This window comes from Puntigrus tetrazona, chromosome 3 (genome assembly GCF_018831695.1).
Source record: "Puntigrus tetrazona isolate hp1 chromosome 3, ASM1883169v1, whole genome shotgun sequence".
Taxonomy (NCBI): Eukaryota; Metazoa; Chordata; class Actinopteri; order Cypriniformes; family Cyprinidae; genus Puntigrus; species Puntigrus tetrazona.
Window position 1 is genome coordinate 3,816,190 of NC_056701.1, and position 15,440 is coordinate 3,831,629.

A 15,440-nucleotide genomic window follows, 5' to 3' on the forward strand; every position below is an offset into this window, starting at 1 on the left:
GAAACAGGAACTCACCAGAAGCTCTTTGTACTTTGGCCTTTTTGACTCGTCCTTTGTAAGGCTGATGGAAACAAGAACATTTTGGAGTTAATATAAAAGGTTCAGACTGATCACAAGCTCGATCCTGAACTCTTGCAGTTGCTGTGACTGAGCAGCAGGAGGCGGTGTGTGCGTCACATGATGTCCGACACAATAAATCAGAGTTATTACATCCCGTCTGCTGAGTCAGCAGCTCTGAGAAAGAGGAAGAACACGGTCTTGGGTGTGTGAGAGTCTCACCACAGGTTGACGAAGTTGATGAATTTGGGGGAGAACTGTCTCTCCTCGGAGCTGCTGAGCTGCGGCGGGTCGCCCTTCACCACCTGCGTCAGCTGATCAAACACACTGTTCCACTTCGGGTAGGGGAAGCGTCCCGTGGCCAGCTCGTACTGAAACAGAGTCGTAGAAGTGTAACACATCTCACACACACACACACACACACACACACGATCAAGACAGCTCATCATCCTCACCAGTGTGATTCCCAAACTCCAGACGTCTGAGCGGACATCGTAACCCTGCCTGGATGCGCTGGGGTCTATCCTCTCCGGCTGAGAGAAAGAGACACACACACACACACACACACACACACACACACACACACACACACAAAGTCAACCATACAGAAAGACTCCAGACATGACATCAAAACTGTCAATACTTACAAATAAATTAATAATAATAATAATAATTAGTAGTAGTCCAAAATATAAATACACAAAAACAGTATATATATATATATATATATATATATATAGAGTCTCTCCAGCATGTCCTAGGTCTTCCCCGGGGCCTCCTCCTGGTGGGACATGCCCAGAACAAATCTATTGGGAGGCGTCCGGGAGGCATTCAGCACAGATGCCTGAGCCACCTCAGCTGACCCAAAGCTCATGACCATAGGTGAGAGTAGGAACGAGGATCAACCGGTAAATGGAGAGCTTCGCCTTGTAGCTCAGCTCCTTCTTCACCATGTCAGACCGATACATCGACCTCATTACTGCATTATATACTTCATTACTCTCGTTCCATCCTTCCCTCACTCGTGAACAAGACCCCAAGATACTGAACTCCTCCACCTGAGGCAGGAGCTCCCCACCAACGACCACGACAGGCCCCGGAGACTTTACGGCCACAGTTCCAGACGGCTGCGTCGCCAGTGGAGGTAGAGAACATAGTCCATTCGGACTCAATGTCTCCAGCCTCCCTCGGGATCCGGTCAAAGTTCTGCCGGAGGCGGGAGTTGAAGGTCTCCCTAACAGGGGTCTCTGCCAAACATTCCCAACAGACCCTCACGGTAAGTTTGGGCCTGCCAAGTCTGTCTGGCCTCCTCCCCCGCCAACGGATCCAACTCAACACCAGGTGGTGGTGAGTGGACAGCTCCGCCCCTCTCTTCACCCGAGTGTCCAAGACATGTGGCCGGAGATCATAGACCTCCACCCTAGGGTGTCCTGGTGTCACGTGTACTGGTGGACACCTTTATGCTTGAACATGGTATTCGTTATGGACAGACCGTGACCAGCACAGAAGTCCAACAACAGAACACCACTCAGGTTTAGATCAGGGGGGCTGTTCCTCCCAATCACGCCCCTCCAGGTGTCGCTAGCATCGCCCACATGAGCGTTGAAGTACCCCGGCAGAATGATAGAGTCCCCGGTTGTAGCAATTTCCAGCAGAGACTCCAAGAAGGCCGGCCTCTCACTGAGTGCCACACCAGAGTAGTGGAGAGACCAGTCCCTTTCGAGGAGATGGGTTCCAGAGCCCAAGCTGCGCGTGGAGGTGAGCCCGGCTATCTCTAGTCAGTACCTCTCCACCTCCCGCAGCAACTCAGGCTCCTTCCCCTCCAGAGAGGTGACATCATGTCCCTAAAACCAGATTCTGTGTCTAGGGGTTGGGTCGCCAAGGTCCCTGCCTTCGGCCGCCGCCCAAACCACAAAGCACTAGACCCTTAAGGTCCCTCCTGCAGGTGGTGGGTCCACGGGAGGTTGGCCCCACGTTGCTCCTTCAGGCTGGACAAGACCTGGCCACCAGGTGCTCGCATGCCGGCCCCGGCCCCAGCCCCAGGCCTGGCTACAGGGTGGGTCCCCGGCTGTGCCATACCGGGCAACGTTACGACACTTTTTTGTGTTTGGTGATGAAAGGTCAACGTTAAAATAAAATGTATATTATTTATATTTGTTTTTCAAAATGTTCTTATCAATTCAAATAAAATTTTTTTTTTTAATCAAACCATTGCAAAAACATCGGAAAAGACAACGTCTTCTCCTGACGCATGAAGTCCTGTCCTACAAATATTCTCATCCACTCAGAAATGCGTCTGATTTCTGATGCTAGTTGTGCTAAAAATGCTGTTTCAACTAATATAGCTATAGAAATGCTGGAATCGGGGCTTCATTTCCCAGGACTCTGGATGAACACATAGGCGTGATCTGAGAGAGTGCAGCAGAGTGCTTTTCCAGCGCATCAGTCTGCCTGTGTCTGACCCAGCTGCTTCACAGCACGGACGCCACAGAAACAGATGTGCTCCTGTCAAACACGTCCCTCCAGACGGCAGCCGAGGCTGTGCGTGTCACATACTAACAGCTGTGCGTGTCAGTCGAAGCAATGATGTCACCGACGCTGATAGACTGATGATGTCATAATGCAGTGAGGAGACTCTGGGGATGATGATGATGATGAGATCACAGCTCAGATTAGAGCATGACATCATCATCAGCAGCAGCAGAGCCACTGCAGAGCTGAGATTCATTCACAGACACTCCTGCAGTTACATCACTCACACACACACACACACACACACACGTGTGTTTCTCTCTATAAGTACCCCCCCAATCCTTGTTGTTATTGTTATTATCATCACCATAATTATTATTATGTTTTTATTTATTAAATACATAAATAAAAATATAAATAAAATGTATTATTATTATTTTATTTTATTAAAAAAACAACCCAAAGTATTATTATTATTATTATTATTATTAATAAGTATTATTAGAGTATTATTAGATTTAATTATAATTTTTTTTTTTGGCTAAAAAAATAAAAAGACCCAAAGTAGCAGTGGCATCTTTAAATAACATTTTAGAAATACAATTATTTATTACCCCAAAAATAAGTAATAATAATAATGACGCAATGTAGCAATGGTATCAATACCTATTGTACTGTATTTTTTTTATGTTATTGTATTTTGCCTGTAACACATTGTTTTAATCAAACCTGATCGTAAACGCATTCATAATGTTGCAAAACATTTTAAAAGCCGTTTTTTTTAAATTTCTATTTATCAAAAGACGTTCATACCATACCAATTTCGCATCAAAAGTTTCCACAAAAATATGAACCAGCACAACTGTCAACACTAATAATAACCAGAAATGTCTCTCGAGTAGCAAATCAGTATATTGTAAGGATTTCTGAAGGATCATGTGACGCTGAAGACTGGAGTCACGAGGCTATAAATCCAACCATGGTCTCAGGAATGAATGTAAAATAATATGTTTTTTTTGTCAAATAAATGCAGTCTTCTGTTCAAAAACTCTGCAAACTCAAATTTCTGAATGGCAGTGGTAACGAACACGTAAACGAATAAATCTTACCGCCATATACGGCCTGCAACCCGCGTCTCTGGTTTTGGCGATGGAGTCGACCAGCTGTCCACTGATGCCAAAATCACACAGCTTAATGTTGCCTTTCCTGTCCAGGAGGATATTTGATGGCTTTATGTCTGCAGAGAGAAAACGCATTCGTTCACATCTAATCCCGCTAAAACCAACTCAACAAAACTCCACCATTCCGCCCCTCTTACCTCTGTGAATAATTTTCAAGTTTTCTTTTAAGTGGTTAAGTGCTTTCACAGTCTGAAACGACACGGAAGCGCACAGCATTTTAAGAGATGCTAACGAAGGCACCGCTTCGGTGGATTAAATGAATGCAAGAACACTCACAGCTAACGTTATTTTCCCTAAAATCTCCTCTGGAATCACTTCGTCTAAAGAGGAATAAACGTATTTGTAGAATTTGTCGAAGGAGGTAGACATGAGCTCCATGCATATCCAGCAATCCCCCTGAGAAAGACAAAAGGCAGAACGAGCGTCTTGAGAGGAAAGACTCTCAAAGAAAGCGTGAGGCGGGAAGCGGAGCAAACGGACGAACCTCTCTGAAGAGAGCCCCGTAAAACTGGACGATGTAGGGACAGTCGCTGCTCCTCATGACCACGTCCAGGTCCATCAGCAGCTGCTTCTGTTCTCGCTCGTCTACCGTCGACCGGATCCTCTGTCATCAAACAGAGCCATTTGCTCATTATTTCAGAAGAGCACACCATTTTCTGCCCAAATGCTTTCGGAGCAAGTTCAAAATAAGAGAGCCGACAGCTATATTGTCATCCAACCGTTTTGGAGCATCGCATAAGAAATAAAATGCGCGTAAATTCTAAAAATGAGAAGGATCTGCAATTGAGCCGGATTAACTTTTTATATGAATGCGCAAAAACTAAGAAGGAAACACATTTTCAGAATAAATTTCGTTTATGTGCATCAAGAAAAATGGCATGGATGCAAATTGTACTTTTTTTTATGAAATTGATGCCACTACAAAAGGCAAAAGGTCAGAAGTTTCTATAAATGGTTGACAAAACAGACAAAAATATTTAATTTAAATTTAGAGCCATCTGAAACTACTAGAATTACTAAATATTTTACATAAAATGTCAAACTAAATTTAACAACACAAACCTCACAAAATTAACCGAACCTAATTAGTTGAACTTATTTTGACCTGATTTTACTTAAAGGTGCACCAACAACTTTCATTTCTAGTCCGCTACCCAACACGACTTTGGTTTTCTGGTCTATACTGACCCTTGAAAAGCTTGCCTTTAAGAGAAGGCTGTGCAATACGTTGGTTTTATCTTTCAAAGAAAACCTAAAGAGTAACAGAAAGCGTTCAGTTTTACTTTGACGGCCATGATTTGTCCACTGGGTTTGTGCACCATCTTGTTGACGGAGCCGTACGCTCCTCTGCCGATCTCGCCGAGGTCCTTCAGGTCTTCGGCTGTGAAGTCCCAGTGCTGCTCCGGAGAGATCTTCAGCTTCCCAGACGACTCGATACTGTGTGTCCGCAGCCGCTCTCTGAAAACACACACGTGAAGACCATCACGGCCGAGGACGGAAAGACAAAACCCAAGTCCGGATATCATCCACAGCTCTGAGTTGAGGGACAAAACTCAAAAGCTTGTAGATCAGGCTTGCAACAAAAGTCTATTATCCTGGCATTTATTTAATCCAATGATTGATACATTTAGTTTAAAAAGAAAAAAATAATTCCATTTTACTTTAAATCCGTAAACCATTAAAAACCGTTTAATGAGAGCAATCCACGCCAATCACTTAATGTCTCTAGAAGCCAAGAGCTGCGTGTTTGTAGGAAACAAATCCATTTCATCTTCGAATCATTGCTTCCGGCTATTACTCCTAATATTCTTTTCTCATGTGAAAAGAAAGACCGGGAGAGAAATCTGCACAGATCAAGCACTGCCTAAAAGAGAAAACAGTTCAAAATAGTTGTTAAATATTTCAATGTGAGGGACAACGGGAGATGGACTTCATCCCGTGAACATCTTAATAATGGACTTGTTTCTTACAAACACAGTTTTTCTCTTCATCAGACATTGACTGAAGGACTGGAGTGCCGTGGATTATTGTGATGTTTTTATCAGATGTTTGGACTCTGCACCCATTCACTGCAGAGCATCCATTGACGAACAAGGGACGTAATTCTACATTTCCCCGAATCTGATCCAACAAACTCATTTCGGATGGACTGACGGCGAGTAAAACGGCTGTACTCACATGTGTGGGTTCTGGAAAGGAAGTCCGGCAGTGTTCAGAGTGATTCTGGAAGTAGGTTTGATTGGAGGATTGGCAAAATTTAACTTCAGGGCTTTACGTTTACCTGACGGAGGAGGAAGAGACCTTCAGGTTAAGCGACACAGTCAGGGAAAAGCATTTTCACACACAAACCAGCACACTCAGAGAGCATGAAGACAAAGCTGCGGGTGTATTTGACACAGGTTGATCTCTAACTAAGCCATGGAAGATGTGGGAGGGTCGTGTGAAGAGTTTACTAGAGACATGCACATCTGAGCACCAGGAGAGGAACCCAAGAGCCAGATTTCCTAAAGCCACCAGAGCATGCCGAAGGTGTAAAACGTCTTCATTGGGGAAAAAAAAAGTACAGAGAGGGTGACGACGGCTTTAGCAAATCTGGCAGCGGAGGACAGAGACTGCAGTCCGACATGCTCCTACCCTGCGTATAACATCACCGAAACAGCTCTTTCCCCATCTACATCCACTCAAGACAACACAGCGATCTGATCACATCCAGACACAAAACGAATACTAAACGCAGACTTACCTTCATCACACATAACACCTAACACAACCCAAACACAAAATTACACATGAGTCTGTGATGCGCAGACCGTACGGTTTATCTAGCCTGCGTTTTATAAGCGCTAAAAATATCCACCACAAAAATGAAGCCAATGCAACATAACAGAAACCAAAATGCAACATGAGTCCCCACACCCCAAGGCCAAAAAAAATGTATAAATAAATAAATAATAATAAAATAATGTATTTATTTGAATTATTTTATACATAAACACATAATTTAATAAGTTATGAAAATAAAGTTTCCAGAAATAAATTTGGGCAATTGAGCTCTATATGCTGTCGATATTTCACCTTAATATATTTTCCATCATTTTACTTGTTTTTATTTACAATTAATTAAAACATTATCTAAGCAATTAAATGCCACCGCTTTCTTTCCACCAAAGCTATTTAATCAGAACATATATATATTTTTTAAATCCATAAATCATTACTATTAATCAGACGGAAATTAATGAGAATTCATACAGCTAAATGTGGGTAATATGGCTAATTTTCATTAATTTATTTTTCTTATTTCAGTATATTATTACTGTATTTTGGCCTGTATCTCCAATAGTAATTTTTTAGACATTTTTCTAATATTTTGTTATAATAATAATAATAATAATAATAGACAAGGCAGTTTCGTGACTTTTCTGCTCTTCTCAATAAACAGAAGCACATTTCACCTCAAACCACAATTTCAATGAATTATGAGAAGGATTGACAGAGATGTTTTTTTTTCTAAAACTACAACTCAATGCTTATGTCTCCAAATAAATGCATGTGGCAATTACGTTACACCACAAAAGACAAATTAAAAATCGTGTTAACATAAAACAAACACTTGAGCGCCCAAAACAAACTGGAAAATGAGGGTAAGCACATCCCTGAGAAATTGAGGACTATTTTCCCTCCACCGCAAGAATGCGAGGATCCGAATACCAGAGGAACGACATTTCTGAAATCTCACGGCATGTGCGTCCATGTCCCAACAAGCCGGTGTTTGTTCGAGATGCTCATGCCAAAAAACAGCTTCGACACTAAACAAAATGCAAACCCAAGAAACACTGAAGACAGCTACAACACCCAAGGCAATCCCCGCTGCACCGGTTAGTAGAAAGCCGTCTGAACACCTCAGTAAACAGCCACCAGAGCTTCCATTACTGTGTTCAACCACCGATCGATGCAGAAAGTACATGCGTGATCATCGAAGAGATCTGGATCGAGTGCAGGCTGATTTTGATTAAACGGACTAGGCGTGAATCAAAAGAAAGTCAGGACCAATCGACTGTCCAGGAGTGAATCGTTTTGGCTCCAAAGTCAATGGAAGCTCAAAGTCTTAGACTTGTGCGATTTCTCACCGAATCCTCTTTATGTACTTGTTTGAATTGCGTGTGTTATTTAATGGCTTAAATTACAATATCTAGAGAGAAGGGTGGCTGAAACACGGCTGATACAGACGATAATGAGAACTTGACGAAATTGTCGGATTCAAAGAAATATTTGTTCTCCGCAATACTTATTTTTTTAAGTACAGGTCAAATGGCTCAGAAAATGGTTTATTAATATTTTTATGCCAAAAACAGACAGACAAATTGTATTATTTCTGCTTGTTGCTAATAATTGCTTTTGTAATTTATAATGATTGATATCATATAACTATAAATATTAATATATTCATTAAACATCATTAGATTAAGTGTAAGCTGATACACTTCTGTTAAATACATAAATACATATACCTTCCATTTGAATGATGAATTAAAAAGTTGTCACCATATATCAAATATCTTTATTTTATAAGAATAACGAGATTGTATTGCTTTACTGTTTGCGTAGTCAACACAATTTATTTTAAGCAAATAAATAAATACGTAAAACTACTTAATTATGCATTTATTTGCCGACATAAACGATGACAATAGATTCTCTCATTATCAATTTTATATAACATAAATCGTACAAACTGTCATTATATTTGAAGATAGCGTTGCTGCTTTATTTTCTTTAGGAAAACCATTTGGTCCTTTTTATAAATTAGCAGTTATATGATTATTATTATTATTATTATGCAGCTATCTTCATATCGGTTTTTAATTCGTTTTCAACAGTGACAAAATCTGTTGTCAGCTCTGATCAATTTAATATATTATGCATTTACGTTCATAATTAAAAAATAGGTTATTTACGATTGCATTACTGCTTTATTCTCTTTAAAGCCTTACTCTCTAGGGCTTCAACCACCCTCCATCTCCAGCACGCAGAGAGATTTGTCGTAGACCGGCACAAGTCCAGCAGAAACCCATTAGTGTCGGGACAGGACAGACTCCCAAAACCAGCTACAGGCACGCTACGGAAGGGTTGGCTTACTTTGATGAAGTCCGGACAGGTTTATCTGAAACCCTGGTGGCGAGAAGAACAACGGACACATGGTTTGAGCTGGAACAAAATCCAACGCTAATTCTGTCATAACCGGCTCCTCGTGGCGACGAAGCCTCAAAGTCGAAGAAAACCACGCGCAAACCAAACCTTTGTGCCGGGATGTGCATCAGTGAATCATGGGAAATGTGTGCGCATGCAGAGGAGGTTCACACGCAACAGCGACCGGAAACCAGCAGAACGTAAAAACGAAACAAAAGGGAAACACCAGACTAAGAGAGAAACGAAGGAGAGGGAAAAAACGAAACAGTTCAGAGGGAATATAAACAGCAGTTGTTTCTGGGGAAGACAATTTCACAGGGTCTCACCGTGGTCCGGCATCGGGGAGGATTGTGGGTAAGAAGAGACGAGAGATAAAGGGAGAGAAATATCATGAGGGGGAATATTGAGTTGCATTGCTTAAATACACAGACTTTAAAAGAAACCGTCCGGCCGGAGAACGTCAGGCGGCTAAAATAAAGTCTATGTTGGGAAAAGAGTCAGGTTATTTCAGGAAATCAAAAACAAATGTTAAACATTCGATTCAACGTAACGTTTTGTAACGGAAAGACAGGGACTGTATTTTTTCACGCTCCGATAATCTCAGTCGCACCAAAAGTAAACGTTTCTTTTCTCACGCAACTGGTTTATCTGAACGTAAGAAGCGATGCGGACTGAGATTAACTGGGAACTTCATTCATTCGCGCGAGTTTCCTCTTCCTGCGTGACTGTGAGGCCGGCGAGCAACGCAGAATCGCGTCACGCAGCGCTTTCAGGAAACACTGGGACGATGGTGTGGCGGAGGAGGTTTTGTAGAAGCGCCACAAAGAGAGATAGAGAACAGACAGGCTAAACTGAAGGGTTTCTACGTTGAGCTTCAGACCGACGAGTTAGAGGTAAAATATGATATGCACGGACTGAAACCATCCCAGAACAGTGTAAAAAATAAGTACATAAACCCTAGTTGAGAACAAAAATGAAATTAGTAGAAATGCGTCAAGAAGTGAAAAAAATAGGCTTCATATTTCATCACAAAATGAGGACGAAACTGAATAAAGTTGTAATTCTATTGTAATTCTCATTACTGTTTCACAGAATTTTTAAATTTAATCGACCTAAAATATAAGGACAGTTCAAGACATTTTTTTAAATAAAAATTAATAATTAATAATTTTAATAAAATTAATTAATAGCATATAACATTATCATCATGCATTAAAAAAAACAAAAAAAAAGACCAAAAAAAAAAAAATTATATATATATATATATATATATATATATATATATATATATATATATATATATATATATTCATAAATAAAATAATAGAGTCCTCTTGTAGTTGATAGTACAGTAATATGATTATAAATAAATTAGTGATAAATAAATTGTACTATTGTGCATTTAATTAATTGCATAATGACAGTATCTGTAATAAATCACTATATATATATATATATATATATATATATATATATATATATATATATATATATATATATATATATATATATATATATAATATAGACACACACATACATATACACACATCTGTTTGTGTGCAATATTATATTGTGGTAATGAGATTTCTTTAGCATCAACGTAATAAGGTGCAAAACACAATTATATTTTACATAATGTTCAAGTCCAAACCATTTGATGTGAAGTCAGTAACTACCTGAATCTCTCTGAAACCTCCAGCATGAGCTGATGTCTGAAAATCAAAACGAACTGCATCAGTTTGGACAGAACACCCCGTTAAGAGGCAACTTAGGACGGCCTAGCGAAAAATAAACCATAACAGGACACAACAGAAAAACCGAAACATGTTCAATATCAAGACAAAGAGCACAACAATCATCATGAGCTTGGTGATGAACTTAATTCATGCACATTGGTGTCCATGTTCAAACCTGCAACCGTTCGGTTACCAGCCCACACGTTTAACCACTACACCACACCATGTCCAAAATAAATCACTGAAAGGGTCGCATTTCAGGCCAAAATTAGTACCAACTAATTACAGCTATCTGTTATCCACACAGATCCGCATTTCATGTTAAATTTCACACTGGGAAATCTAAACTAATCCGCATTCTACCTTAAATGCAAAGTTACGATAGATAACGATCTACCTAATGACTCATATTCAATCATGTGGCAATTGGGAGTCATAAAACTGCCCAAACCGCAATCATAAAATCATTTATGCAGTAGTTTATGTAAAAGAGGATGTTGGTTTTTTTGGGGGTTTTTTTTTTACTTATTTATTTTATTTAAATATTTTATTTTACGAGGGGGCAACAAGATGCTAGTGGGCCCATGGAAAAGTTTATAGGAAAATTGTGTAAAAAGGATACATTAATAATAATAATAATAATAATAATAATAATAATAATAAAAATGTATTCAATTAAAATGAAAAAAATGTGTGTGTGTGTGTGTGTGTGTGTATATATATATATATATATATATATATATATATATATATATATATATATATATATATATATATATATTAAAAAAGTAATTTTAAGAATTTAATTTTGAATTAGTAGGCTACTATTTAAATAAATATATACATATATATATATATATATATATATATATATATATATATATATATATATATATATATATATATATATATATATATATTTATTTTTTTAATTTTTAATTTATTTTTTTCCCACAGAATATATTAGGTTTTTGTAAAAGAAAGATGTTTTGGGGATTGAGATTGAGAATCGCTGGTTTATAATACACAAGCTGTCAGTGAGCTTTTCGTTTAACAGTGTCACTTTCTTTATAAAAACAGGTATTATTATTCACGTGGTCCGCAAACAATCCAAATAATATCTTAGCATTTCCATCTATTTAGAAACGACTCTTCAATCCCCCCCAAAACACTTGCGTTTATCCGAAGTTCCTTTTTAGCATCGTATCGTTAGCCGGTCAAGTTAGCAATCCAGCTAAAAATGTCAACAAACTCCATTGACAGTCAGAACCCAAACGACGAGGTTAAATGTATGAACGCACCGCCGACATCAACAAGGACATACAAAACGCAAATGTATCCCGAGGTTACGGAGTAAACGGCGTAACGACAACGCTGAGAAAATTAAATATTCACGGGCCTGTCAGTGCTCGACCGAAGCGGTTAGCAGTGCGGCTAACGGGACGCTAAAATTAGAATCGCACTCGCTAGTATAAAGCAGCCGAAGCAGGTCGCGCTTCAAAACGCGCGTTTCGGAGCTCGTAAACGGGAAGGTGAGGTCGGCAGCTTAGCTAAAGCCGCTCGGCGGGATCGGGGCTCGTCCGACGCGGGGCGGACTGTCGTCGGGTCTCGGTTCGGTTCGGGCTCTGACCTTGCATGCTGCTCATGGTGCTGATGTGCTGGCTCTGGGTCGGGTGGTGCTGCGCGCTGTTGCTGGAGGCTGATGCTGCTGGGGTGCTGCTGGGGCTGGACGTCGCCATTTGGGTTTGACTTCCAGCAGCCAGCGCTGGGCTGCAATGCAGAGACAGACAGCAGAGCAACCTACAGAACAGAAGAACAGCGCTCGCTCGCTCTCTCTCTCTCTCTCTCTCTCTCTCTCTCTCTCTCTCTCTCTCTCTCTCTCTCTCTCTCTCTCTCTCTCTCTGTCTCTCTCTCTCTCTCTCTCTCTCTCTCAGTGCAGTATGTGCTTTATTGGCATCACAAACTGAATGTAGAACAGATATGTATTTAATAAATGTACAAAAATGCATGCATGCATGCGACCCTGGTCATGTAAGGGTTTTTTAATTTTTTTTATTAGATTTATATGTCATAAAAGCTGAACACATTAGCTTTCTGTTAATGTATGGTTTCTGTAATCTGTAATCTAAAAAGATATTGAGAAAATCGCCTATAAAATTGTCCAAATGAAGTCCTTAGAGTTGCATGCTACCAACCAAAAATTGACATATTTGAGGTAAGAAATTTGCCACAAATATTCATTTTTTTACTTATATTGATTTCTTTTGGCATAAAAGAAATATAGATTATTTTCACCTAAAAAATGTATTGTTAAATCCGCGTGATTTATGATCATATAATTACATAAAATAGAACAAATCAATTCGATGTATTCTAGTATTCTATTCTATTCTATTCTATTCTATCAATTTTATGAACAATCTCCCTTCTCTCCCTCTCTGAAATGTTCAGTATACCTGTATTTATTTATTTTTTTAAATAGTCTAATGCACAGAAAAGAATTGTGCGTTTGCTGAATGTATTATAGATCAAGCGAATATGTCTATTTATTTAAGAAAGAAAATAAAAATTAATTATATATATATATATATATATATATATATATATATATATATATATATAAATTAATTTTTTATTTTCTTTTTAAATATATATATATGTGTGTGTGTGTGTGTGTGTGTGTGTGTGTGTGTGTGTGTGTGTGTGTGTGTGTGTGTGTGTGTAATTTCTTATTAATTAAGATTTTTGAGGACTTAATATGATTTAATATGTGAAAGATATGTAAAAATCGTTTTTAATTTAGTTCAAATACTTTTACTGGCATGGCAAAATAAATAAAATAAGAATAAAAAATGTACTGCTAAAGCATTAAGGCAGCAAAGAAAACGGTTTGGATCATCTGGACGTTATTTATATATTATATAATAACTAACAGGCCTATGTAACTGACTGATTTCGTAATTCTATGTAATTCGACTGATTTAATGGTTGCTTGCGTCGTTAATCCAAACGGTTGAATGAGAATGATCGTGAACTACACTTCCCACAATGCCTAGTTTCATTCCGGCGACGGTCGTGTCCGGAAAAGCGTACAGTTATAAAGTCCGATGTGTTGAGTTTCGGAGAAATGCTGATAAACTCATTAAATGCGAAATAGTCCGAATGGCGAACAAGACGAGTGTCTCGTTGTCTCAGGTCATCTGGAGAGCTTGCAATTTATTAATGTCAGTGTTTTTCTCGCTGGCGACTTACGTGCAGGTAAATGCTGCTTATACGTGTATTTGCGACGATCATCAGTTAAAAGACTGGTTTGTGCATGTAAGACATCACCCGGGATAAGCAACGCGTTAACCGCAGACTCGTTTGTTTATCTCCAGATAAATGATCCGGATGCCGCTTTGTGGATGGTACAAGACTGACTTTCAAACACATCTGTCGTTGTTAAACGCGTGCGCGCTCCTTACGTTGTTTTGCGTTCGTTTCTGCAGGTTGGTTACGCTATTCCAGCCGGACTGTGTTTTTCGCTTTGCTGCCAGCCTCAAATAACAGGTAAAAAGAAGTGAAACGAGTCGAAATGAGACGCGATGCTGCCATCTAGAGTAATAGAAATACATCGAAAAATAAACGCGCACCCAGAATAAGTGCATTTTTTAATTCGAATTTGGTATTGACTCTTATATGACTCTTATATTCGTCTCATAAGACAGAATGATATGCAATGTTTAAGGCACAATGTGTCGAATATACAAATAGGCCTACCTTCAGGGCACACAAAATGCATGCATTTTTCGCATGCATTTTAAACTTCTTGGCTTGTAAATGAATTTGTGTTATAATTTCTCCAGAGTCGTTGTTATGGAGGAGGCTGGCCGACTTGCATGTGCTCGTAGCCTCTGCGTTTGCAGTCATTATGGGCTGGAAACTTCATAAAGAGGGGATTACGGACATTTTCCAGCAAGAGGAAGGAAGGTAACGGCCGCTCAGAGGATTTTGAAGCAGCCCCCGAGGGATTATTTAATTCATCCCATCATTTTTTTGTCTTTTAGGGAATGTTGTGGGCTCGTGCTGACGGTGTTCTGGCTGCTCTTGTGCAGACGTTCAGGAAGGTGAAGGCACCGCTTAGCATCCGTTTGAAAAGGCTGTGACTCGTACGAGTTATTGACCGCGTGTTTGCGTCCTGCAGGAGCTCCGTGGGCTCGGTCAGGATCTGCACCGCTGTGGGAATCGCAGCGTTTCCCTTCGTCACGTGGATGCATTACTACATGAACGCAGAGCTGAGGAAGCACTGGCCTGAACACTGCACCACCGCTCTCTGATCAGCTGCTAGCATCGTGCAGACGTTCGTCTCTCAAATCTCCTGAATTAATTCGAAAATAAATAACAGCGTAGTGCCTTTATAATACAAAAGTGACCCAAAGATTCATCTGAAGGCTTGTGTTCAGTCATATCGTTTCTGGTGTTGAATAAATAACAGCCGTTTTTTAAAAACGGTAAGAAGCTTTTGCATTAACATGAGCTAAATGACTTCAAGGCACCGAACTGAGCTCAATCGATACTTGTGAGCATTTGATCAGAGTTTGTAGGTAGGCCTAGTCATTTTGAACGACTTTGGATGCAGCCCTTGTTGTTTAAAAAAAGGTCATCTTCCTACTTGCAAATATAGCCAAAGCTGCTGCCTTTATATATATATAATATAAGAAATAAATATAAAAAAAAAAAAATATTTCTATATATATAAAAAATATATATATATATATATATATATATATATATATATATATATATATATATATATATATATATA

The 15,440-nt window shown here is 39.3% G+C and overlaps 2 protein-coding genes across 10 annotated transcripts in view; one reads left to right on the plus strand and one right to left on the minus strand.

The window, feature by feature from the left end:
• Positions 1–12,503, minus strand: part of map2k4a (mitogen-activated protein kinase kinase 4a) — a 13,812-nt gene extending 1,309 nt beyond the window's left edge. The window contains exons 1-13 of one of the 9 annotated variants that reach the window (XM_043235089.1): positions 12,267–12,503; positions 10,577–10,612; positions 8,850–8,882; positions 6,454–6,471; positions 5,889–5,991; positions 4,994–5,168; positions 4,195–4,314; positions 3,987–4,106; positions 3,848–3,899; positions 3,639–3,766; positions 513–590; positions 280–428; positions 16–61 (exon numbers count right to left, since the gene is read on the minus strand). In XM_043235089.1, the coding sequence (XP_043091024.1) occupies positions 16–61; positions 280–428; positions 513–590; positions 3,639–3,766; positions 3,848–3,899; positions 3,987–4,106; positions 4,195–4,314; positions 4,994–5,168; positions 5,889–5,991; positions 6,454–6,471; positions 8,850–8,882; positions 10,577–10,612; positions 12,267–12,375 (1,167 nt within the window). In that variant the 5' untranslated portion in view covers positions 12,376–12,503. Of the gene's footprint in view, positions 1–15; positions 62–279; positions 429–512; positions 591–3,638; positions 3,767–3,847; positions 3,900–3,986; positions 4,107–4,194; positions 4,315–4,993; positions 5,169–5,888; positions 5,992–6,453; positions 6,472–8,849; positions 8,883–9,226; positions 10,009–10,576; positions 10,613–12,266 lie in introns of those variants that run through there. The other 8 variants (XM_043235091.1, XM_043235090.1, XM_043235095.1 and 5 more) reach the window with 8 other exon arrangements.
• Positions 12,504–13,459: 956 nt separating this feature from the next.
• Positions 13,460–15,130, plus strand: tmem220 (transmembrane protein 220). The gene is made up of 6 exons (XM_043235099.1): positions 13,460–13,894; positions 14,014–14,043; positions 14,125–14,185; positions 14,482–14,605; positions 14,683–14,742; positions 14,820–15,130. Exons 1-6 carry the CDS (start codon positions 13,685–13,687, stop codon positions 14,950–14,952), a joined length of 618 nt encoding a protein of 205 aa, XP_043091034.1. The 5' UTR covers positions 13,460–13,684; the 3' UTR covers positions 14,953–15,130.
• The last annotated feature ends 310 nt before the right edge of the window (positions 15,131–15,440 follow it).